This window comes from Bemisia tabaci, chromosome 10 (genome assembly GCF_918797505.1).
Source record: "Bemisia tabaci chromosome 10, PGI_BMITA_v3".
In the NCBI taxonomy this organism is placed as follows: domain Eukaryota; kingdom Metazoa; phylum Arthropoda; class Insecta; order Hemiptera; family Aleyrodidae; genus Bemisia; species Bemisia tabaci.
In genome coordinates this window covers 25,553,551-25,580,636 of record NC_092802.1, presented here as the reverse complement: position 1 = coordinate 25,580,636, position 27,086 = coordinate 25,553,551, and the positions used below count along the sequence as shown (strand labels likewise).

Genomic DNA, 27,086 nt, shown 5'->3' with positions numbered 1-27,086 from the left:
CACCCACTTACAAAAGTTCAGCACGCGCATGATTTTGAAATTTGAAAACGCGCCTGTTATGTTGAAGAACTGACATTTCGTAAAAATCATTCCGTTCAGTTCTGTACTATTTCATTCGGAGGGTTTGAGCTTAAGTGCATTGACATTTTAAAATTTACGATTTTTTTTTTTAAATTTTTATTTTTTATTAGTGGAGTAAATAAAGATATAGATAATTAGCGCTATCTACCCCATCAACAGGGCCGGATTTAGGGGATGGCCACATGGGCCGCGGCCTATGGCGGCAAATCTAGGGGGCGGCAAATTTGGACTTTTTCTTTAAACGTAGGTATAAAAAATCGGATTCAGAAAAAAATTGCAAACGAGAAAAGGCGACAAAATCTCTCATTTCCTGAGAGTATAGTAATTTCTAATTTTGTCGTCTTTCGGCGATACAAGAGGCAGCACCTTTAATTAGTCGAGTTAAGAGAGAAACCAAGCACCCACATTGGCCTGGAACGACGCGGCGCAGAGTGAAATGATGTCGAGGACTTGAGATTGAAAGGGAAAGCCCTCGGCGCGGCGGTCGGCGCGTTACACATATTAGCGCCTACAAGACTGCATGAATACTTCACGCATTGCGTCAAGCACAGTGCGGTCAGCAGCGGTCGGCGGGAAACGCATGGCGCCTACAAGAGTGCATGAATACTTCCCGCATTGCGCCAAATACAGTGCGGTCAGCAGCGGTCGGCGGGAAGCGCATGGCGCCTACAAGAGTGCATGAATACTTCACGCATTGCGCCAAATACAGTGCGGTCAGCGCGGCGCGGCAGCGGAAGTTAAAATTATTAAACCACATTTATGTTTTGCACATTTTTTGGCAAAAAATGTGTCCAACACAGGTAAACGTTCCTATGCAACCCGCCCCCTCCGGCACGTTCACTTGATGGTTTATATTAAAGTTTCAGAACGAATGAGAAGGGGGCGGCAAAATACAGGCGGCCCATGGGCGGCAAATAGGTAAATCCGGCCCTGCCCATCAATAAATTTTTACCACATGATGCGAGTAAGTACAGCAGACTTCCGAGAATTTTCTAGGAGAGATGAGACTCACATGTCTTAAATGAGGTCCTGAAAGTTGCTATCCTCCTTGATTCCAGTCAATGAGATCTTCTCCATACAGTGGCTTTTTTGCTGTGGGCACAAGAAATCCATTGGACGAAATTAATTATTTAAGATTACACAAGGTCAGACGAACCACCCCTAGTGCATGAGAAACGCAACAACGGTTGCACCAGGTTGACCAAGTAACATGGTCCATCACCGAAAAGGTTGCAACGGTGCAAGGCACGGTTGCAAACGGTTGCACGGCGAAAAGAAAACATTGAAATAATTTTGCAATTTGATGTACTATACCTGATAAAAGTTCAATCCAACCCAATGTAAATTGCAATAATGATACATCACTAGATGGCTGCGCCCCCTGATCGCTTCGCGGTTCAACCCCATGAAGCGCTTCGCTGTTCGGCGGTCATAACGCTCTAGCAGGCGTTATGCGTTATAAGTTTCTTCCTCGAAATTTATATTATACCTTTAGAGTAAGACTTGACTTGCTCGATAAATGCAAACCAATTTCAAACAACCGTGTGAAAAAGGTAGGAAAATTACAATACAAAACAATTACACCTCATTTCAATTTTATTGCAATGCAAATTTCAACAAGAGGAGCCACTTCAATGGAGTTCTTGCATGTGTTAGAGATTAAGAACTCTCTCTGTAAAGGGACTCTACTCTCCTACTGCTGTGCTAAGGAAGAACGCCGTATGAGCCTTCATACGTTGCCAAGTTTCCTTTGATTAAGTACGAATGTACTGAGAAAGTTGTGAATATTTCTCCTCTGATTTTTCGGATAATTTTATTCGCAATTTAATTTAAATTATATGGAAATTTCAAGGAAAAATATGCATAACTTTCCTCAAAAATACATGTTTTAACCGGGAAAATTTGGCAACTCTCGAATGTTCATTCAGCACTTTTCCTAAGCGCGGCAGCATTAATGAATAGACAACATACCTACACAACTTCATTTCGATATATCGACGTCAATGGATCGAAATCAAGGCTCTCCATTGGCTTTCGTCTTTCACTTCGCCGTGTGTATCTAGGCCTTATGGTTTACATACTTTCGGATCCTTTTCTGTACGTTTGAAGGTTCCTGCGCATAATTTTTCTCTTTTTACTTAGGCAGTAAAAAACCTGCAACGTCGCAAATTGAGGTGTACATATTTTTTGCTTCGCCGTCGGCGAGGAGAAATATGAGTGTTCTAGAGTCTAATATCAACGGTAATCGCGATCCTTTGCCACAAAGTCGAAGCGATACTCTTGAAGGCGCTCTGAGCAACTATTCCACCACAGAGGTATTGCACAGTATCAGACGAAAATGAAGGCGCATTAGATCATGTAAACTTACTAGTATCGTTTCCCACTGTGTGAAGTCCTCCTGGCTTGACCGTACGATTTTCGGCACCTTACGACGAACAATTTTTGTGAGACTTAGTGTCACAGGACATTTTTTGAGGTAAAAAATGAATTTTCAGTCAAATGTTCGAAATTCAAAAATCAAATATTCCACGAATGGCCTACAACGCTACCTCGGCGCCTTCGAAATTATCTAACTTAGCTATCGAGGTATCAATTGCTAGAGTCCCTTTATACCCAGAGTTAAGACAACTCGATTATCAGCTGACTGGCAGCCGGCCTTGGCTGGCCATGGAGGCCGAAACGAGTGCACCCAAACGAACGATATTGAGGGATAAGGATCAGGAATCCTGCGATGTCTGTCACACAAAAACAACAACATCAACAAATTGATCAATTAAAAAGAAAATGAGATTGGTTTGTGAATAATTTCTTAATCTATTTTCATTTTGGACCGATGGCAATAACAATTTACTCTAGATAAACCACAATTAGGTAATATTTTCATTATTCTTGTTGACATTCGAGGTACCGCCATCTTGGTGCACTCGTTTCGGCCTCCATGAGCGAGAACCAATCAGAATTGGATTTTTTTTTAGGCCACTTTCAGCCCAACCAAAAGTGAGTTGTCTTAACTCTGGGTATAAAGGGACTCTATCAATTGCAACAGTGGCGGCGCATGAATGATCGATTATCGATTTTTTTCCCATTTGAAGATACGGCGAAGAATCGATTATTTATGTGTGCGTTGCGAATACCCTGTATATCGATCCTTTTTCATAGGTTTAAATTGCAGATCAATCGATACATCGCAAAGCATCGCGCTTTCACCGCTCGACGATTTATCGCGATATTTTTGAGATAAAAATCGCGATACCTGAATGGCGATTTAATCTCGACTATATAGACAAAAATTTATCACGATTTAATCGAACCAAAAATTGCGATGTAGCGATTTAATCGCCATACATCGCCATACGAATATTACCGATTAATCGCGATAACCAACGACAAATCGCTATTTATCGCGACACGGGGTAGGTCGGTGGCTAGAGAGACAAAAAATTATTTTAATAAGTAAATTCAAGTGAGGAAGTTTATTGAAGATTTTTCAAGCGATTACACAAACTACGACGAAGATATTTGAATCAGTGAGTTCGAAAACACACCAACTCGGAAAAAAAATTGTTCAGGAAACACCTAAAACTGCGCAGCGGGCGAAGAAGTTAGTTTGAGAAAACCTTCTTGGTGCTAAAGGACAAGTACTTAGAGACTTTGTAAAGCACCCAGTTGAAATCGATACACCATGTTTAATGACAGAGAATTAAGAGTTTAAAAATTTCCGAGTTGGTGTGTTCGTTCTCACCGACTTTCAGATACTGATTTTTCATAGTACCTATGCCCTGAAAAATTTATATTTTTCGACCTGAATAACGCTTGAATATTTATATAACTTGTTGGTGCAAAGCATACTGAACCGAAAAAAGAAAACCGCAACATCGGATGGTCACCCGTTTCCCTTGAAATGGCCAAAAAGTATAGTATTTTCAATGAAATACTTCAATTTTTCCCTTTTCCCGTCGCTGTTTCGAGCACTTCCGATTGCAATTTCGAAAATTCCTTTTGCGCGCGCCCAAGTAGCATTGTCATCTACTTTCTAGGTGGCGCTCATCAAGAAAATGTCTACTTTCTGAATAGAACAATTTTCTTGAAACAAAAATAGGTATAAAGTAGATCTAGAAAATAGACACAAGAAAATAGAAAGAAAATACATTTTTTCCTTGCATTTTCTTAAAAGAAAGCATTAAGAAATTGGCTGGAAAATAATTCTACTTTCAATAAATTTTCTATCTTTTTTCCAAATGGGAAGTTGACAGATAGTAGACCTATGAAATAGATCCATTTTCTTTGGTCAGACTTTTGACTCGCAATATTTTTTCTTTCTATTTTCTGATAACTCTCATTTTCTTTGTTTTTTCTAGAAATTTTCTTTTTTTTTTCCAGAAAAAAATTCTATTTTGCTACTTGGGCAGATGCTTCTATCCATAAGTGTCATACTAAACCGTAAACAAGTGAAAATCGAAAAAAACCCGAGTTGGTGTGTTCTCGAACTCACTGATTCATTTCTCATTGAGGCGAAGAATAAAATAAACAAAAGCGCAAGATTCGGCAATCGCGAGGAGCGTGAATGAACTTGACTCTGGAGCGCATTCGTCTTCGAGGGGCGACGACGCGACAGCGGCGGCGGCGCTATTTTTACGGGCCCGCAACCCCCCGCGTCGCAATCGCGCCGTCCGCGCGCCTATCTCACTCTTGTAAAATATCGAAAAACATCGAATCGAGCAGCAATCGCGCCGTCCTAACCCCCATCTCCTCGGCGTAAACCATCGAAATACATCGAATCGAATCGAACGGGCTCCGACGCCGGAAGAGGGAGGCCGCAGGACCGTCCCGTCAGTGACGGTTCACCCCCGGGCACATTCACCCGCGCTCTTCATCTCGTGAAGGTAAGCTCTGCTTTACTATTGTTTCTGGTTGATTTTGATTGTTTTTCTATTGGTCGAGACATCGAGTGAAAGTATTGTGAGATACCTGGCATTTTTCTCTTTCGTGCCCGATCAAATGTCTAGAGGAAAAATTCCTGGCGTGCTTAATACAGGTCGACACGTGGTGATTTTGTCGCTTCCCAGACTAAAGAATGTTGCTACATTAGGGTGGCTTCGCTGGAAAAATTAACCACATTGGATCTAGAGTCCAGACTTTTAAAAACATCGACAAGAAAAAATACTCTTGATTCAATCAGATTTAAGCTTAAATCAAGAACCAAGCCTCTTAATTTGAGCTGATTTCCTTTTGATTTAAGTTTAAATTTGATTGAATCAAGAGTATTTTTTCTTGTCGATGTTTTCAAGAGTCTGGACTCTCGATCCAATGTATTTTTTTTTTAGTATTTGAAGGACAAAGCGCAAAAGTGCAGTTTTTGAAAAAATCGAGATGATAATGACTTCAAGTAAAACTAGTCTTGATGCAAATTCTATGCGAATAATTTCCAAAAATTACGGCTCTCTACCAAAATTGCAATCGGCTAGAGCGCAGTTAGATCCGATATACTACTGCCGTGCTAAGCAAGATCGCCGTAAATCCATCAAGATTTTCCCTCGTTTTTTGAAACTTAACACTTTATAACATAAAAACTGTTTTACCCATGCACTTCAAATTTTCAAGTTGAGTTCTTGATAGTATTTGCGAAAGAAATCTGTAAAATTATTGTCCCAAGGTACACAAGTTCTTCTGTTATAATACACTGTTTCCAAACAATGTAAAATGGCGTTTACGGCGTTTTTGCGACGCACGACAGTATAGCACTGATAATTTGCGGAAGCAAATATCGATAGGATTGAAAAGAGAAGGTTGGACCATCGCCACATTTGAGGGGCTTGGAGGACAAGGCGAATAAGTGCAGTTTTTGAAAACATTGAGATATTAATTTTTTCAAGTGAAACTTGTCTTGATGCAAATTCTGTGAAAAAATCGCTTCCAAATTCTAGGTTTTAAGCATCAAAAAATAGGTTTGAACTTTCTTTCCGCCATAAGGATCCATGTAGTTTCGAAACCTCAAACGCGTATTTATGTACACGCCTCGCGCCGTCGCGCCTTCAATTTTGCAGATGCAGCACGGACGTCCATCAAGCTCGAATAGTTGTATCTCTGCGCCGTCGTCGACGCGCATCTTCTCCTTTGTTCTACTTCCATGTCGTGTTGGTTTCGTTTGTCTAGGAGCATGTACATTTCTCGAAATAGCAAAAACTGCGCTTATGCGCCTTGTCCTCCGAGCCCAACATTTGGACCACGTTTAGTAGAAAGAGCCACATCAGCTTTTTCCAAATTTAACGAAACAATTTAATTTTTTGCAAGAGAACTTCTGTGCAGATTTCTTAGACATTTTTAGGGCATTTGCTTCGTACTAAGCAGAAAATCACGGAAATTCGCACCAAAATCCGCCCGACCATTTTTGTGTAAAAAATTAAATTGCCCAATTTTCGGCGATAGCTCATGTGACTTGGTTCATTTCTGCTTGAGGGGATTCGATTGTCGCCAGCATAATTTGTGTCAAAACGGACATGCTATATATAACATCGATTGGTTCCATTTTTCAGCTACTCATAATTTTTCTCGAATTTTGAGATCGCGATTCTGTTGTCAGGAGACGAGAGAATTCACCTACCAATTTTGACAAACAAATTCAACGAGATAAAGGCGTTGTTTTCTTAGGGATAAAATATCGCATTCGAGTGCAGTTTCGATATCAGTATCGAATGCGATATTTTTCCTACATTACGTTTCACTTATTACGTACCATGCATTTTTTACATTTCTCGAAACATTGAGAGGAATCATCGGTATTTTTCAATATCTTTCATAAATTTCTGAAATTTCATGAAATATTTCACGGACAATTTCAAGATTTTACTTTTCATGAAATGTTGCCACTCTGCTCTGGTGGAGGAAACTATGGCATATACTACTACAGTGAATGACGTCATACGCTGCGTTTTCCAGTGAGCTATATTTCCATTATTATTAGCCGCAGAAACTAGGCTTGTGAACATTTCTCGCTATCATATATATAATTATATTATGTCGACTAAAACCATCAAAATACGCTTTCGTGACCAACGCAACTGGCCCATTCGCTCTATTGCTCGGTGAAGGACGATTTGTGCGACAAAACTGAAAAGGTTGAAAGTGAATATACTATTGTTAAAGTGTCTTTGCATATCTGTTTAGGATTCTAGGGATGGTCGCAAGCGTTTTGCCGACACACTTGAGAATGAACCCAATGCAGCCGATGATGAATTCCTACGGCGGCGCCGCCGCAAATAGTTTATGCTGCTGTTTGTCTTGCTTCAATCTGAAAATCTTACAGACGCCTGTAGGAATCTTGAAAATCTCACAAGTTGTAAGTATATTCTACCGTGCTAAGGAAAAACGCCGTATGAACCTTCAGGGGTCGCCAAATCTCCTTTGATAAAGAATAAATTTACTGGGAAAGTTGTGAATATTTATCTTACAATTTTTGAGACAATATTGCACGCTTTTTAATCTAAAATATCTGAAAGTTTCAAAGAAAAATATGCTTAACTTTCTTTTGGTAAAAACATAGTATCGGAGGAAATTTGGCGACTCTCGAATGTTCATACGGCGTTGTTCCTTGGCACGGCAGTATACTCATCTCTTCTCCCTAGATATAGCTGTACTACACCGTCCTGAGAAAAATGACGCATGAAAATTCTTAAGGTGGTATCGTAATGTTGTCTGTTATTTACATTATAGGTAAAAGTCTTTAAAAGCCCGTAAGGTCTGAAAATATGATGTAACTTAATTTTCCTTTAGTTAGCCCCCCTCCCCCCCCCCAAAAAAAAAAAAAAAAAGCGGAAGCCGGCAAATTTTCTCTCATAGAATGAGAATTTTCTACAAAAAACTCGAATTGTTTTTGGAGACTGGATCACAAGACTGGATCATCAAATTCCTCACACATGCAACACCTCCATTCAAGCGCAGATTTTTAAAAATATGACATAGACGACACGATGATGGGAATAGCTGATCTAAGCTAGCAGAAGTTGATAAACTTTTTGTATCTTTTTTTGAGCAGGTTGTAGCGAGTATATGTCAGAGTTTGCTTCTGAATTTCGGGCTCAAGCACGCACTTACGATCGGATTTTCTTTCGAATCTTTCCTGTCAACTGTAGCATCTTGCATGATGACGTCATCGGTTCTCCTCCTATCATACGTGCTCTCCAGCAAATCTTACAAACTCATTCGCTCCTCAATGTTCGTAAGTAATCCGTACGTAGATTTTGGTCGTGTGTACTGGAAAAAAAAAAAAAAAAAAAAAAAAAAAAAAAAAAAAAAAAAAAAAAAAAAAAACGCACATCGGGTCTAGAGTCCAGACTCTTGATAACATTGACAAGAAAAAGGACTCTTGATTCAATCAGATTTAAACTTAAATCAAGAACCAAGCCTCTTAATTTGAGCGGATTTCCTTTTGATTTAAGCTTAAATCTGATTGAATCAAGAGTCATTTTTCTTGTCAATGTTTTCAAGAGTCTGGACTCTAGATACAATGTGTTTTTTTTCCCGTGTGTGAACCGGATCGCATTCAGCATTCGGACATTTTGCCGTGCTAAGGAAGAACGCCGTATAAAAATCTGAGAGTTGCCAAGCTCTTGGATAAAACATGTATTTTCAAAGAAAGTGATTCATATTTGTCCGGAATTCAAATCAGAAAAAAGGAAGAGACAAATTCAGAAAAAAGAGAAAAAATTCATAAATTTCAGAATTCAGACATTTTAGATCAAATTGTGAATAAAATTGTATGAAAAATTGAACAAAAAGTAGTCACGATTTTCCTAGAGTCCCTTTATACTGAGAGTCAAGACAATTTGAATCCATTTCTGATTGGTTCCCGTATTTTAGGCCTCCACAGTGTCACAAACGGGAATAAAGATTACATTTTCACCAATTGCAAAGATTATAATCTGGAATGGACCAGGGAATTACGGGTTCGGCAAGGAACAAACGGAATGAGAGGAGGAACGGAGAAAGGCATTTGAGAATGGGCCGATCAAAGATTACGAAAAACGTTCAATTTCTGTAATCTTTATTCCCGTTTGTGACATCCATGAGCCGAATTGTCTTGACTCTCAGTATAAAGGGACTCTAGATTTTCCCAGTGCGAGTTCATTTTTTAGTGAAGGAAATCTGGCATCGCCTAAAGGCTCATACGGCGTTCTTCTTTGGCACGGTAGAATACCATAGTGGCGCGTGGCGTGGTTTGCGATATATCGATTGATCTACCATTTAAACCTATGAAAAAGGATCGATGAACAGGGTGTTTGCGACCTTAGCGATCTTTTCTTTATCACTGCTTAAAATGGGGAAACATCGACGCTTCGATCATTCACGCTTCGCCCTCACCTAAACCACCACGGTTTTTGGAGAAATTGAGCTGATACTTCATTTGAATGAGCTTTGTCATGCTCTTTGTTAGGCTGAAAGCAATTCCTTCAGAACAATTGTTTAAATCTGAAATTTTGAATCCAACTGGGGAGGGGGAGGGGGGGGGTTGTTTGGATGTCTCATAAAGGAGCCAAAAGGAAAAACGCCATGTGAACATTCGAGAGTTGCCAAATTTCCTTCGATAAAACGTTTATTTTTGCAGAAATTTATAAACACATTTCTCCTTGAAGTTTTCAGATGCTTCAGATTAAATCGTAAGCAAATTCGTCTGAAAGATTCGATGTAAAATATTCACGATTTTCCAAGTGAATTCGTTTTTTATTGAAAGGAACATGGCAACATCTGAAGGTTCATACGGCGATTTTCCTTGTCACGGCAGCGTTGGTTAGGTTAATCAGCGAAAATTGTCACACTTTCGGGGTGCGAGTTAAGCGACGCATTTATCAAAACATTGATACAACTATTCGTGTTCCCCTGTCGGGCGTTTGGCATACCTTGGTCATTGAAGGAACTTTTCCACGATCGGAGCCACATCCCTGCCTGGTTGACAACGAAATGCACCAAGGGTGTTCAGCTCGAATTGGTTCCTTTCCGTAAAATCGGTTGCCATCTTAAGAGAAGACGCATAAAAAACGGCTTCATTGTGGAAAGATACTAGCGAAGCGACTAGCGTGGCCTCAAAGGCCGGTAATGGTTGCATCATTGAAAAACCTGGAAAACAGCGAAGCGTCGCGTCGTGAATTAGTCAGTGAATGCGATTGCTTAAGATAATTTTTTGATGGAGAAGACGCATAACAAACGCCTTCATTGATACTTCCTAACGTCGTCTCGGAGGCCGAATAGTTGCACATTCAAAAATCCGATTAACAGCGAAGTACCGTGAATTAGTGAGTAAAGCGATCACTTGAGATAATTCTTTGAAAGAGACGACGCATAAAAAACGCCTTCATTGTGGAAAGATACTATAGTATCTTGTGCACTAACTGTTTAGATCAAATGGAGCCAGCTAGTAAGGCCGTAGCGCTGAGACCTACAGTTCGTAGGGCTGGACTCTAAAGTTTCAGGCTCAGCGCTACCGCCATACTAGCTGGCTCCATTTGATCTAAGTAGTTAGTGCTCAGCACTATGTCGTTTTTTCCGTGATAGCGTCGCCGCAAAGGCCGGTAATGATTGCATCATTGAAAAACCTGATAAACAGCGAAGCACCGTGAATTTGTGAGTGAATGCGATTGCTTGAGATAATTCTTTACTAGAGGCGACGCAATATGAAAACGCTTTCATTGTGAAAATATATCACATCCTAGCATGGTCTCAGAGTTAAAACATCCTTTCAACATAGGAAACAGGAGATGCTATCTCCGTTTCCCAACTAGAAGGAAACAGTTTTTTTTTACTTTCAAGGAGAAATTTCATGCTGATATGAATGTGGCTATGACTGGCATATTTCTGCTCTTTACTTAAACCCTCAGAATAATTTGCTATCACCAGTCATCATATGAGAAAAATTCGAATTTCGGACCCAGAATCAAGGAGAATGATTCGCGCTACGAGTGGTTGTTTTTTTGTGTTCAGCGTTGAAGTCATTACGAAAAACATTAACTTGCCTAACGTCGCCCGAAGGCATTTGGAAATTTCAGCTGCAACACTAGGGAAAACGAGATTGCTGTTTGTTGGTTTACTTTGCTATCCATGCGTTTAAGTCTCCGAAGGGGAGCCTTGCTTTAACGGCGGGACAAAGCACCACTATATTCATAGATCACTAAAAAAGGAAACTTAGGATATACTGTGGTTATTTGTATAGAGAATATACCTCTACAAATCTGTTCCATACAGCTGAACTCCCCTCACATCGCACAGCCTCACTGTCGCGTCGAATTGAGCCGTCGGAGGCGGATCCAGCAATTTGGCAACATCGCGGATTTCCTCCATTTAAACCTATGTTAAATAATCGATTCTTGTCAAAGCACCTGGCCCCACAAGAATCGATACAAATCCATAGGTTTTAAATGGGGTAAAAGCAATGTTGCCAATTTGCTGGATCCGCTAATAGAGCCGATAAACGAGTAGCGTTCCAAAACGGATCAAAATAATTGCAGTGAATCAGGCACCTTGTATGCTTATTTTCTTTCTTCCTCGACATTTCAAAAATGCACTGCGACACGTTTTAATTTCTCTTATTGTAGTTTTGTGCTTTTTTATGTAAAAATAAATAACGTATTTTTGTTTTTATCAGGAATTATTATTCAACTGCATGGCAGCTAGTTTGTACCTGAGCACATCTGCGTACCTTTGGTTTGCAGTCAATACTTTCCTGTATCCATACTACCTGATCACGCCATTTTACACGGTTTATCCTGCAATGACTGCTGCCTACGTAAGTACCATATCCCATTGAATATTTAAGTGCATCGGTTTTAAATCTTTGCCAGAGAGAAACAAAGAGTTGCTTCTAGCGTGAAAATGCCTTAAAAATCACTTTGAGTGCATCCCAACGGTCTGAAATTCACTTACATCTTCACAATCGATGTGAACAATTAAGTTTATCTCGGCATTCATTTATTTGAGTTAATTCATTTTTTGTGTGCATGTGTTTCACTATTTCAGATGTTCGGTTTTGTTCTGGGCGGTCTACACCTCATTGACGCATACATAGCATTGAAAAATTTCAGAGGATACTTTTAAGGACGAAGCAAGAAGATTTCCTCGAACGTACAGTAATGGCTGACGCCAAGACTAAAGATCAGCGCAGCACAGGAACTTCCCACGCAAGGATGCCCCGTGTCCGTTATAGGCTAAGAAAAGACAAATAAAAATGTCCAATGAAGTCTGCACTCAAAACACCTAGCAAATAGATCGACACACGGACATTTGACTTTTTACTGCACGACAGCTAGGATGGACTGATGAAACCTCATGGTTTGATAACAAGCGTTTTGAAGTGAAAGTGAGAAAGTTACACTCTTCCAAAACACAAGATTCTTTCAGGGTTCCTAAAGATCCAATTTTGAGAAACAGCAGGCTGATTGTGGAAATTGATAGGCAAAGCAATAGACAAAGAAGACAATGGAGTATGGAGCGACCCTATTGATTGAAATGGTTGGTTCCTATAGAATAAAGTAGAAAATTATGGACTAACCATAGGGTCTCTCGTGGGTTGCCTTTCGTTAGCCTTTATTCATTGTATCCATCCGCTTCCACCAATAGGATCTCTCCATATCCCTTTTGTCTACTTTATCTATAGCTTTGTCTATCAATTTCAACAATCAGCCCGCAGTCTTCTTGAGAGATGTAGAGTCCCTTCTGCGGGCCGATTATTTGAAAATTGATAGACAAAGCGACAGACAAAGAAGACGGAGGAAGTATGGAGCTATCCTATTGGTTGAAATGGGTGGTTCCTATAGACTAAGGGAGAAAATGATGGACTAACTATCGGGTCTCTCGTGGAGTGCCGTTACTTAGGTAGTCTATTACCTACCTCCTTTGTCCATTGCAACCACCCGCTTCCACCAGTAGGATCCCCCCATACCTCTTTTGTCTTCTTTGTCTATAGCTTTGTCTATCAAGTTCAATAATCGGCCCGCTGGAGTCTCTTTAGAGAGAGAGTTGAGACAACGCGGCTTATGGATGTCACAAACTGGAATGAAGATTACAGGAATCGGACGTTTTTTGTAATCTTTGATCAACCCTTTTCCGAATTCCTGTCTCCGATCCCTCTCTCATTCCATTTGTTCCTAGCGTACCCTCAATTCCCCGGTCCATTCCGGTTTATAATAATTACAATTGGTGAAAATGTGATCTTTATTTCCGTTTGAGACCCTGTGAGAGCCTATAATACGGGAACCAATCATACATGGATTCGTATTGTCTTTACTCTTGGTATAAAGGTACTCTGGAGAGAGGGAATTGGTAGGTTTCAGCAGCAAAGACTACGCGAACGGGAAAGACCGTACCTAAGTATCACTAGTTCTTAAGCTGTTGTCGGTGAAGGGGGAGAGGGGGGCGGAGAGCCCACGCGCTAGTATCACTTAAACACAGAGCAATGTTTTCTATTTTTTCTCTGACACTATCCAATCTGGGGTTTTTAAAACATTAGCAGATCCAGCAAATGGGCAACATTGATTCTACCCCCTTTAAACCTATGGAAATGTATCGATTCTTGTGGAGGCCAGGTGCTCTGACAAGAATCGATTATTTAGCATGGGTTTAAATGGAGGAGATACGATGTTGCCAAATTGCTGGAGCTGGATCCGACCCTGTTTTTGAAGTCAAATTTGCATTACCATCACGAACGAGCATTACTTAGATACAATGAGCAAACTTGTTGAAAAATTTTCCAATTGGACGTATTTCTGCCAAACAGAACTGTGTACATTCAGACATGAGCCCTGAGACCCGTAAGAATATATGCATAATAGGACTCACGTCATACTGACAAATACTGACCAAATGACTGACTAACTAGAGCACACTTTTATTCTAATTTATTTCGTGTTTTTTATATCATCCAAAATAAAAATAAAATCTACATTTTTTATAACGTTTAGCATGTTTTTATTCTAGCTGAATCTATACAACGTTTACTTATACATGTTACTTTCCTTAATAAGTATCGTGATTGCGAAGCATTTTATACGACGTTTTACTTTTCAAATATAAAAAAAAAAAAAACCTATCCATATCTCTACTATATCGAAAGCTCGACCGCCCGGTGATACACCGACCCCTCCCTCTTTTTTCCCGTGAAATGACTATACTATCTACTAGCCGTTTCACACTCATTCTAACCTGCGGGCCGATTATTGAAATTGACGGCCGAAGTTATAGACATAGAGGATAAAATGGATACGGAGGGTTCCTCTTGGTGAAAGCGGGTGATAGCATTCAACAAAGGAAATAGGCAATACGAGTAGTCTGACTAACAGCAACCCAAGAGAGAACCTAGAGTTATAGTTCATCATTTTCTCCTTCGGTATATAGGAACCACCCATTTTAACCCACAGGATTGCTCCATATACTCCCTATGTCTTTATTTGTCTATGAGCTTTGTCTATCAAGTTCAATAATCAGCCCACAGTTCGACTTCAATACCAAAATAGGCGATGAAAGCTGTTTGAAAGCAGTAGTACTTGCCTACAGTAATACGGCTACGTTCTAAAATACGTCATACGTAGATTTTTTCTTCGTGTACCCCTGTTTTACCGTGTTCGCCAGCACCTACTCTAGGGTTAATACACGTTATACACTTGAGAGAACATATCCTAAATGAAAAAATAATCTCGTCAACTGTAGTACATCTTCCTCATGTATAAATTTAATTGATTTAAAACTTTTTTTTTCAGCACACACACATGGAGAGATCGAAAAGAGATCGGAATCATTCGTGTGAAACGCAATGCGAGATTGCGTGTTCCTTCGGGTTAAGTTTTCCCCTACCGCTGAGTGCAAACCTGATTGACAGAGATTCTGAAAAAAAAGGAGGGGGAATGTTTCAGAACGTCATAAATTTGGAAATGCGTAATATAAAGCACGCATATTGTGCGTGGCAGACACACGTCTGCAAAACACGTCTGAAATGCTGATTTTTTGTGATTTTGTTTTCCATCCATTCAGTTGGCCGTATCACTATGGGTAACATACGACAGGCGTTACTAGACAGTCTATACGTCGGATATTTGAAACCACGGAAAAAATCACACATGTAATTAATTATGGAAACAATTATAACATGAGATTATAGTATATACTTTTAAGACAATAATGACAATAAATTTGAGAGAGAGAAAATCGGCAGGAAAAGTTACAATAATAAACTTTCAAATCTTTACCTCCTTACCGATGGCCGTGAATCGATTGACACCAATTCAACCGACTTATTATTAAAAAACTGGCGTCGATTCGATCGATTCACGAGTTCTCCGATCATTTCACGTTTTTACTTTTCGATCAATTTATTTCGATCGAATCCATACCCTCCGCTTCGTCGAATCCATACCCTACGCTTCGAAAGGGCTCATTGATCAAAAATAAACTTCATTTGCAATTAGGAACCACGTGCAATTTCAGACTTCGTTTAGGAACAACGAATGTGCCGTTAGTTTCCTTGCGTACACAAGAGTTTGTACAGATGAGTCAGCAATTGTAGTTCCGAAAGGCAAAATGTAGTCCAAATGATCACGCCACTTCATTGCTGAGCAGCATGCTTTTTAAAATTATTTATAAAAATTTATAAATGAAGAGAAGAACATTAGTTGGGTTTTATGCAATGTTTTATTATTAGAAAAGACAATAATTCCAACTTTACAAAAAATTTAAAAGCATAAGTTGAAAACCATTGACGCCGTAAGTTTGAATAATGGGTGGCAGGGCTGGCGCGCACGCCGCTAAACGCATGATAGCGCCTTACAAGACCGCAGAATACTTCATTCATTGCGCGTAGAAGCACGGTGCGCACAACGCATACCATAGCGCCTTACAAGTTTGAATAATCACATCAAACACAGTACGGCCGGCGCGGGGCTGGCGCGCACGCCGCTAAACGCATGATAGCGCCTTACATGACCGCAGAATACTTCATTCATTGCGCGTACAGCACGGTGCGCACAACGCATACCATAGCGCCTTACAAGTTTGAATAATCACGTCAAACACAGTACGGCCGGCGCGGGGCTAGCGCGCACGCCGCTAAACGCATGATAGCGCCTTACAAGATCGCAGAATACTTCATGCATTGCGCGTAAATCACGGTGCGCGCTCAAAGTCGTTGGGAAGTCGTATTTTCTTGATGTTGTTGCGAGCTTGCAATCCTGTATGCTTTCAGGTGAAAATATAATTTTCTCCGGTCGAGGAGCCAGTCCCCTTCTGATCTTTATTGCAAGGATTCAGAAATTCGGACGATGTTTACTTTCTTTTTTTTGGTTGATGAAAACAATAAAAAAAAATAGAATGAACGGAAATATCGGGTCGAAATTTTCTTTGATTTTGTTTGAAATCAGCCAGACGCTTCTTATTCTTTGCCGGATTTTTACGATTGATTATTGCAAAGATTCAGAAATTCAAACCACGGAGAACTAATTTGGGTTTAATAGAAAGAAAAAAGGACAAACGAAAATATCGCGTCGAAATTTTCAGTGACTTTGTTTGAGATCATTCCGAAAAATCTTCGGAAGGTCCTTTAGAAAAACTGTACGTATATTCTTAAAGAAAAACCCTAAAATAAAATATAACATGAGAAGTGGCGTGTAACGTGCAATCGAAGATAAATATACGCTTCTTTTTTTGTGCACCCGTCTGTATTTTAATTCATTCTTCATTTCAACGACAAATGAGCGCTTCTATAGAGAGCACTAAAGATAAGTTTAAATACAGTAGAAAAAGGCTATTTATTGTTATTTTTGTTTTTTTTGTATTGTTAATTTTTGCCATTTTCCAAATTCTATTTTAAAATTCAATGAAAAATCAATCAATAAAATGGAAAAAAGAGAATCTTTCTAAATTGAAAACAAAAAAATATTACACATGAATTACGGACACATAATTGTAATGGCCTTTTTCTAAACAGATTCAAAGCTCCAAATGGTGCTATTCAATGATGTAAAAGAAAGCAGAACAGAAAAAAAAACTTTCACTTAACTTAAAATTTCAAAAAAACAATTTTCAATTATTCAATAGATAAGTAATTAAATTAAATTATCCTTCGCAGTATTAAAGTTTAGAATATTCATATATTTCTTCCGCCGCCATGACAGATACTTGTTCATACACATACTGTTAAAGGTCATAACACCTGCTAAGTTTGCAACCTCAATACAAAACGACGTATCCACGAAAAAACTGATCACCTCTTTGAACAGTTATACTTTCCTGACTACAATCAATAATTCAATTGTAAAAGTTTCAAAACATTCTAACAAGAGGCAGAACTTCTTAGTTATAACCTATTTCTTTCTACAACGACCTTTTAAGCTAAAAAAAGATAAAAAAATAACACTCGTACCATAAGATTTGGTACAAAACCCATTGAAAAACATAGAAAACAGGGCTGGCTGTACACTCTACGTCAAAACGAATTCTAAAGCGTGCCTACATATAAATATGTAAGTTAGTTAGTATAATTTTAAGACATTCAGCGTCTCAGGCTATTAACGTATTTACAGATAATTTTGAAAATGGGAGTATAAACGAAAATTTAGATTTTTAAATTAAGAGAGGTGAAGAGTTTTAGAATTTTGGTGGTAATATTGGGTTCATCGCATGTAAGAGGGTTTGTATTTCTGTTGATTGTAGGGGAGTAGATCTGTGATAGGAGATATCAGAGGGAAGAGCAGTCCATAAGTATGTGTTTGATGGTTAGAGGTGATGAATTGCAGAAGTGGCAGATGGGTTGGTTTTCTTTGGAGATGATATGCATGCTAAGAGGATAGGACTGGATGAATCCTTACTTAATGTTGATATTTGGAGCTGTTCTATGCATGGAAAAGGTGTCAACGAAGAAAACTGCATTTTAATACGTCATATCTATTTCTCCCTTAATTACGAGTTGGAAGACAAAAAGAGGATATGAGCAAAAAAAGCTCTTAATGGGTGGATAGGTACTTGACTGAAACTGTTTTTCGTGTGCAAAATATCTTCAACGATGTGCCGACGTCAAGTAATTTAAAGCACGGAACCCGTTTTTTTTGTTAGTGTGAGGAGAAAAAAACAAGAATCCGAGGGAGGGGGGATCATGAGGTCATACTTGGAACTGTTTTTTTTTTTTTTTTTTTTTTTTTTTTTTTTTTTTTAATTTTTTTTTAAAAAAAAGGAACCGACATTAACGATCTCCGACCTGTTCTCTCATGTTCAACATATCAAAAATGTTTCCGGCTTTGCTGTGAAATTGGACACGGTTCTTCGTTTCGGTGTATGAAAAATCTACACAGATAATCAGAATGAAAACTGGCAATACAGGATCCATTAGTAAAACCGACATTGATGGTACGACGATCCGCCATTTTAAAAATCTGAATACTGCAAGCAGGAACTTTCTGAAACAGTGAAGTGACGACAGGGCACCAAATTCGTTTCTCGTTGTTGGCTTCTCTCATAAAATGGGCTTCAAAGCCGTACTGATCGTGTTTCTGTTTTTTACGTGTCTGGTTCCAGAAAAAAAGGTTGGTGATATTTCAGGGCAGGAAAGTGTCTGGATTTTCAAAGTCCCTGAAAATTCAGGGATTTTGAAAAAAAAAAACAATCTGGGACTTTACAATGGTTTTTTTCTCCATGGGGCAGGGTTTCTCGTAAAGATTATTTTCACGAACAATTTTAAGCGTGGAGTCTCTTGAATTAAAAATATACAATGTTTTGGCTGGACGAAAAAATATCAAGGTTCCAAAGTAAAATTCCCTGACTTCTCAGGTTCCAGATTTTACTTACTACCATAAGTCAGGGAATGTAACCGTGGAATCATGTAATTTTTTAAACCCCATGATCAGTACCGATTTATTACTGCAAATCGCTCTTTTGCTTCAAAATCGGAGTCGGTGACGCGTAACCGATCGGACATTTTCGGCCTTTAAAGTTTAATATTACAGTAAAAGCTCGTTAATACGAAATACGGTTAAGACGAAAATCCGCTTATGACGAAATTTTTTTTCGGTCCCTTGACACTTCCATAAGAGTCGATGTAAAAAAAAAACAAGCAGGAAGCTCCAACGCATTGGCGTCGGAGAGCGGCTCTGGGGGCAGTAGTTGTAGTCAAGAATGAGGGCCTAGACACATTTTGTCATTGATGTACAATCCGACAACTGTCGATTCATGTTTTGTAACTTAGCAGATTTACGTAGCCGGTGTATAAATGTGTATTGGGCTTTGATATGGCGAATACATGGCATTATCACTTGTTGTATACTTTTAATTTTGAAAGCTCTTTGGAGGTCCGCTTCCTAAAAAATCTCTGGTTGATAAGTCGTTTAGCGAGGCTGCAAAAAATTTGCATTTTTATATCTGAAAGTGTAGGTATTGGTTTTTTGTATAATTGTTTTTTTGGATTGCTGGAAAAGTAACGCATACTTCTATAATTTAGGACTGAGTCAGGGAAATATAAGGTTCGTTAAATAGTAAATATTCCTAGTACCGTGTGACACTATTGTTAACGAAAAGTTTTTGCAACTTGTCAAAGAGGTTGTTGAATGATCTTCGAATAACTTTTGATGAGCTAGAGGTAATGGTTCTATCTGCAGCTCGTGGACTTCTGTACGATATTGTCCAGAATCATCTGAATTTTCAAAAAGTGTCCGCTTGTTCGATACCCAATTTGCTCATTCATGCATACAAGGAGAAGCGCATGAAAGCTTTAGCAGACATTTTGGAGATGAATCAAGAATTAGATGAAGAATTTATGACTTAAATCACGGCACCTTAATCACGGGATGACCTTAATTACGGCAACTATTTATTGTCCATGAGATGCAGATGGTTCCATTTCCCTAGCTCATCAAAAGGTATTCGAAGATCAATTTCATCAGCCACCCGTACGAACCACGTTTCTAGTGACCCGTACTTGCTTCGCACGTATGAAACATACAATCAGAGAAAACAGAATTCATCTTACAATAATCAATAATCAGTAGGACATGAATCGTTGCGATGTATAATACGACATTATAATGCGGCATTACTATTGTAATTCATTTTAATGTTTAGGGGCATTATAAATCATTATTGCCACGTCGGAATGAAATGTTGTAGATTGAATTGAAAAGCATGTTGGCAAAATTTATTATAAAAATAGTATAACATGTAGGTACATAACATAAAGGTAATACAAATTAAATGATTAGAGCGTGTATATTTCATTACATTATAGGTATATTACAATCATTTTTGTCATTGTTGGAAATTTTGATAGTTTGAATTTTGATAGTTGATAGTTGATAGTTTGAGAGTTGAAAATTTGGTTATTTTATTTAGTTAAGGTGATTCGATAGACGCCATATTTTGTGTCAGAATGGCATGCGACATATCCCATCAATTGGTTCCATTTTTTCATTTACTCATCATTTTTCTCCAATTTTAAGTTTCGCAATTCTGTTTTCAGGAGACTAAAGCACTCACTTATCAATTTGTATATTTATATTGAGTTAAGGGTAGAGACGTATTCCTCACCGGAATTGAGGAATGGAGGTGTTACAGTAAGTCCGGCATTAGGTTCCATTTCGACATCAGCGACGATCAACGCTACGATACTGGAAGCCAGTCTTCCGATATTAAATCCCTAGCGGGGAAGAAAAAAAATGCCTAGATTTCGCTAAAAATCCCTAAATCCCCAGATTTGCTCAAATATACTTAAAAAATCCCTAGATTTTGCAAAAAGCGCCATTTTATTATGAAGAATCATGATGTCATTCGATGTAACGATTTGCAATATTTAAATCTGATTGGCTCGTTTGAATTTTGGCGCTCTCTGAAAGCAGTGCTAATCCAGACCAATAAAATGAAAGAATATTAGTTGATTTCTTATTATTAACAGGTTGAATGCAGTTGAATGTCAAGTACATCGAAGGACGCAATCGTTTTAATTTCCGGCTTATTTGCGGGGAAAATAGTGTTGCCAAAAAGGCCTACAAAATATAGATGAAAAAATGTTTTCGATTGTCGAAGCTAGAATTGAGGTTAAAAAGTTGATTTTTGGTAACTTTACCTCATCAAAAAAAAATCCCTAGATTTCCTGAAAAATCCCTAAATCCCTGGAAATTCCGGAAAATCCCTAAATCTAGGAATAAACTCTTAGACATCGGATGGCTGTTGGAAGCATTAGAGTCAACATTTGAAACGCTGCTGCAGAATTTGCCGGGAGTATAATCGAGTGTTGAAAGTCAGTAGAATTGAACAATGTAATAATTGCTTTCCGAAATAAGCGTTATAATAAAAAAACAACGAATCTGAACTGTTAATACTGGAACACACCTTCTGTAAATGTACCTTGCGAGAGATAAGTAAAAAAATAGATGTACTGGAGGAGAAGTGCTTCTCCACAGAGTTTGAAGAAGGAAAAAAAATGCCCAAATTTACTTACTTCAGCATTTTCGGCAAAATCACTGCAATTTCCGAACCTTTTTCTGGCCAGGGGCCAAAATTAAATGATTATGAAGGGCCACTTAGATGTTGTAGTTAAAAATAGGACTGTTGAAAAATTCGCCGTTTTCAATAAATATGTACCCGGAATGGAAGACATCTAGGGGAAAATTGTTACGATTTTCCGATGCAAATATTTTCCTACAATCTATTTTCCTGCGTTTTGGGATTATACGTACTAAGCAGGCTAAGGGCCCGTTCGCCAAAACTAATCGGAACTGTATGAATGAATTGCTCCTTTTAAAAATCAAAACAATATCGAATTGCGATATATTACACAGTTAAGATAGGGCTATGTCCTGTCGTAAGCGGCGACATAAAGTCGATATCATTTCAATAATCGCCCCAATGGCCACGATAGTTGTTAGACGTTTACGGTTTCCCTGGTAACCTTTGTTTGCTATCAGCTGATATCGAGTAAATGACTAGGAAGCTCCAACCCAGTGGTTAAAGCTTCCTCAACCGCGAAAACTTTAAAATTCAAATTTTCAAATTTTGAACGTAAAGTACATTTTTTCCATCACGAGATAAAAGCACAAACAAGTTTTGAATTGTTGACTGTATCACCATGATTCCAAAAATACAATACACAACATAGCATTGACTAACAATAAAACAGTATGCAATAAAATAAAGTCATGACAAGGAACATAGCCGAAAATGGCGCCGATTCCCATCAACCAACGCGCGGTCTCTACAATGTAACATGCTGCATTGATACTCCCCAGCTGGGACCGTCCGGAATAGCAGCTCTAGTGCAAGCACCAGAGCCGCTAATACGGATAAGACGAAATTTCGAAATTTTGAGCCGTAAGCAAAGCCGGTTAAGACGAAGAAACATTTCCGATTTTTTCCCATGAAATTGGGTAAAAACGACAAAATTGAGCCAATTCTTAGGGAAAATAGACTTAGTTTTACGTACCTTGACATAAAAAGAGTAGGTTGAGAGTACATCGTTAGTATCCTCTGTTTTGCTGGATAACTGAGATGCAATCGACAGTTAACGATAAACCGATTCGCGTATTTTAAAAAAATTCAAAATTTGGATTTCGTATGTATAAAATTTAAAAATTTAAAACTGCTTCCAAATTTTGGCTTATGCCGAAAAATTTCGTCTTAGGCGCAATTGCCGCTTATGCCGAAAAATTTCGTCTTAGGGGGAGAACGGTTAAGACGAAAAGCCGCTTATGACGAAATTTTTTTCGGTCCCTTCATTTTTCGTCTTAACGGGCTTTTACTGTAATAATAATAAAAAAAAAAAATATCATATTTTTTAGCATGGATAAATTCAGGGGCATCATTCCCATTGATTTATCAGCTTGGTTTTCAATCGTTTTACCCTAAGTCGTTTATATCTAACGGTGACACGACTATTCCTTTTATCGTGAAATTATCTATACACCCTTGGTGCAACAGGACTTCTTTATCTTTCAAGAAATTCCTATCTTGTTATACCTGAAATGGATGAACCTTTCGATTTGCCTAGCTAAAAGCTCTTGGATTTTTCCTGTGTACGATACCTTCGCGACGGCGCCGGCGTATACTGCGGCGCTTCGAGCTACCATTTCGCCACGGATGTGTTACACATCACACGAGATTGAAGGTACCCCAATGTATCATGATTGATAGTGAGTGAGTGATCGAACGACGACTACAAAATGAGCAGTGGCGTGGCGTGCTTTGCGATCTATCGATATTTTCCCATTTGAAGCTGTGATAAATAATTGCTTATTAAGGTGTTCGCTGCGAACACCCTGTTTATCGATACTTTTCCATAGGTTTAAATGACCGATCAATCGATATATCGCAAAGCACGCCACGCCACTGAAAATGAGAACGGTAATCGAAAAAATATGAGAATTAAATAATATTAATAATACGCTGTTAAACACGGATGCTAAAACTTAGTGAGTTTTCGGACGATCGCCCTCTTTTTGTGAATCTTGATTTATCAAAGAAAGCTCCTTACTCTTAGAGGATGCCTGTCACTCTTAATATGTTGGAGCGCCTTCAAGTTCGTATGCTACTGTGCAACACCTCTGTTGTAAAATAGTTGCTTGAGTCGCCACGGCGGGCGACGAGGGCGACCAGCGTGACACGCGCATTGGCGCCTACAAACCTAACAGGGATACTTCACGCATTGCGCAATGCGTGAAGTATCCCTGTTAGGTTTGTAGGCGCCAACGCTCGTGTCGTGGTGGCAACATGCCGCTTGCCGCTCTGCTCTGTTTGGCTCTAATATTTAACTCTCTTGGTTTTGAAACTGGTTTGGTCGAGAAGACTTCAACGAACAACTTGATGACAGTTTTGAAGCTCGCGGTTCCATATAGAGAGATAAACACTGCACTTAATAAAACTGAAAAAATACGTTGCCAAATGTGGCGACATTCTTGATAATGACTTTTTTCGCTTGGAAATAAACATTTCTAATTTTCTATTGATAAGTATTCTCTCATTTATTTATTATATTAATAATTCATCATGTTTTTTAGCATGGATAAGTTCAGGGACATCATTCCTATTGATTTATCAGCTTGGGTTTCAATCGTTTTGCCCTAAGTCGTTTATAACCAACGGCGACACGACCAATTCTCTCATCGTGAAATCACCCTTAAGTACGATGCAATAGTTAATGGGCATTGAAATGGAAATTGTTATGACAAATAATGCCCTCACTACCTAAAAAAACCAAGATTTCAACTCCAAAGATCCATGATCTTTTCGGACCTCCTCATATTCCCCTCTAATTTCAGATTTCGATATTTGTGAGGCCAGGGCCACGGATTAATTTAAGCGCTAAAAATGGGCCCCTGAACCATCAGCAAATTTTTACTTGCGAATTCGTTTTGGCGAGGGTAAATAACGTGAAAAACACGACGCGCACATTAAAAACGCGGAAAAGTAACTCGGAAACCGAGAAACACGAACTTCTTAAAGTGCAACTTTTCCCCAATTAAAGTGCCCCGGGTTCGCCAAGCCGAATGATGTCATCCTGCACCAATCAGAACCGAGAACGTGTTTCTACGACTTCCATCAAATGGACGGTATTTCTGTCAAACGGATTTATGTGCATTATGACGTGAGCCCTGGTATGCACATATTCTTATGGGTCTCAGGGCTCATGTCGTGCTGCACATAGTTCCGTTTGGCACAAATACGTCCAAATGTACTTCCACTCCTCATATATGTGCACAGGGTGTCTCCAAAAAATACCTGGACTGGTTCTGCAATTCAAAAACTAAACTGGCTGGAGACTTGATATTGGTTTCTTTTCAAGAATCGACTCATTTAGTAAAAAATAGACAAAGTTATGACAGTTCGAGTAAAAAAAATAAAAAATTGGGGCCTCCTACCGTTTTTAATGGGAACATTTTCTCGTCAAACGCAGTCTCTAGAATACATGCAATCGGTACGGTTTTACACGAAACATGAAAAAACCCGCAAAGTTACCTAGTAGTACTGTTCAGGCTGGAAACTGAAATTATAGAAAACGATGGAGCATATCGGGGCACGTCTAATTATGTCGAGCAAAATCGTCCGCCGACTAGGCCGTATTGACCTACACGCCAGTTGGATTACATTTTGCAATAAGGAACCACTATTTCTGGACCATTTTAGAAACAACATACGTGCCATTGGTTTCCCTGTGGAGATATGTGCTTTTATGGGAGAGTCAGAGATAGTGGGTCCTTATTGCAAAATGTAATCCAGTTAATTGGACTGCATTTTACAATTTGGAACGGTAAATTCTGGCTCTTCTGGGAAAACACTTATGTGCATGGGGAAGCTAATGGCACATACGTTGTTTTTAAACCGGGCTAGAATTGGATTACATTGTGCAATAAGGAACCACTATTTCTGGCTCTTCCATAAATCACGTATCTGCATGGGGAAATCAATGGCATATATGTTGCTTCTAAAATGAGCCAGAAATATTGGTTCCTTATTGCAAAATGTAATCCAATTTATGGTTCCAAATTGCAAAATGTAGTCCAATTAAATCCCACACTGCGCGCGCAGTTTACGCAGCACTTTCTGAGTGATTATGGTTTCGTTTTCGCCGATATCTTTACATCAAGTCTCCATGACGCAGAGGCGATTCAAAATTGTCTGAAAAACAATATTTATGTCAGTCAGTATTGTGTTGCTGAAGAAAACGTTCCGAGATTGAAAATCTGACTCACAAGTAGAAATGGAGATGTTGCATGTGTGAGGGCTTTGCGATTTGACCATCGATTCTTACATAAAAGTTCACGAGAAACACGATGGTGCCACTGGTTTTCTCTGAAATCATCTCCCAAGCTCAATAAAAGCTCTCAAAGTGAGGCCAAAATGGAGGGGATATCCCACCCTACCCTGAGAGTCCACCTCTACATCAAAACAAACTCTCCTTACATAGATAGGGAGCAAATACATTAGCAGGGTTGGCACTTTATTTGGGGACTCTAAAACTGAAAACACGGCAACCCTGCTAATGTATTTGCTCCCTATCTTTGCATGGAGAGTTTGTTTTGGTGTAGAGGTGGACTCTCAGGGTAGGGTGGGATATCCCCTCCATTTTGGCCTCACTTTGAGAGCTTTTTTTGAGCTTGGGAGATGATTTCAGAGAAAACCAGTGGCACCATCGTGTTTCTCGCGAACTTTTACATAAGAATCAATGGTCAAATCGCAAATCCCTCACACATCGACGGTGAAACTACCAAACCACGTATCTCGGTTTGCGACGTCGCAGACTTCCTGTCATACTTTATTTTTTAAATGAAAAACTACTTAACGTCCAATCTTGAAAATTTCTGTGATTTTTCCTCTTCGTGCGGAGAAAATTCTGTGAAAATTTCAAGGAATGATATTGATTTGGTCTACTTTATAAAAATAAAATGCGAGCGTAGATTTTTAAACACCGCAAACGAGATACGTGGTTTGGTAGTTTCACCGTCGACATGCAACATCTCCATTGGGACGGAAGTTCAGAAGTTTTTCACAGCTATTCCTCCGGAGAAATTTTAAAAATAAAAACCATGCTGAGTAAGTGGCAAAAGAATATGAACAAGTACAATGATAGCCAATATTTTGAGAAGCAAAAGGATTTGGAGGGAAGTGAGGACGAATTATGAAAAGGTAAGAACAAGTTGGTTTTTGCAATCGCTAGCGATAGCAATATTCGTCATGGGAACTTTTGCTTCTGGGATATGAAAATGTTAAGGTACAGTTCGTTTGTAGTATCTTCAGAATTGAAGGGGCTATGTAATTTTGTGTCGACATCTCTTTTTTAACATTTTTAATTTTTTTTTTCTTTGCATACAAGAAAGCTGTTATTTACCAATTATTTATTTTCGTTGGATTATGTATGGTTTTTGGAAGTTAACGCATTTAACTTTCAGTTTCGTTTTTTCGGCGTAAAGTATGATATTTTTACTCTACGCATATGCCCGAATACGCATCATAAGTGACCTATGTGCTTCCTAAGTTGCCATTTTTTTCATTCAAATAGATGT

The 27,086-nt window shown here is 38.9% G+C and overlaps 1 protein-coding gene and 1 long non-coding RNA gene across 2 annotated transcripts in view; one reads left to right on the top strand and one right to left on the bottom strand.

Moving 5' to 3' along the window:
* Positions 1–148: 148 nt before the first annotated feature.
* The window catches only part of LOC140225646 (uncharacterized), a 68,276-nt gene continuing 41,338 nt past the window's right edge, over positions 149–27,086 (bottom strand). The window contains exon 3 of the long non-coding RNA XR_011900652.1: positions 149–1,173. This is a non-coding gene — a long non-coding RNA (uncharacterized lncRNA). The remainder of the gene's footprint in view (positions 1,174–27,086) is intronic.
* On the top strand, positions 6,002–12,517 carry LOC109044200 (protein singles bar). The gene is made up of 4 exons (XM_072305228.1): positions 6,002–7,417; positions 8,114–8,296; positions 11,714–11,854; positions 12,085–12,517. The coding sequence occupies exons 1-4, from the start codon at positions 7,256–7,258 to the stop codon at positions 12,160–12,162; spliced, it is 564 nt and encodes a 187-aa protein (XP_072161329.1). The 5' UTR covers positions 6,002–7,255; the 3' UTR covers positions 12,163–12,517.

Bases quoted from the DNA above. Each gene is read 5' to 3' on its own strand.
- LOC109044200 (XM_072305228.1), top strand. From the start codon at position 7,256: ATGGTCGCAAGCGTTTTGCCGACACACTTGAGAATGAACCCAATGCAG. The intron at 7,418-8,113 runs GTAAGTATATTC...TTTTTTGAGCAG, and splicing joins TCTTGAAAATCTCACAAGTT to GTTGTAGCGAGTATATGTCA. The intron at 8,297-11,713 runs GTAAGTAATCCG...TGTTTTTATCAG, and splicing joins TCATTCGCTCCTCAATGTTC to GAATTATTATTCAACTGCAT.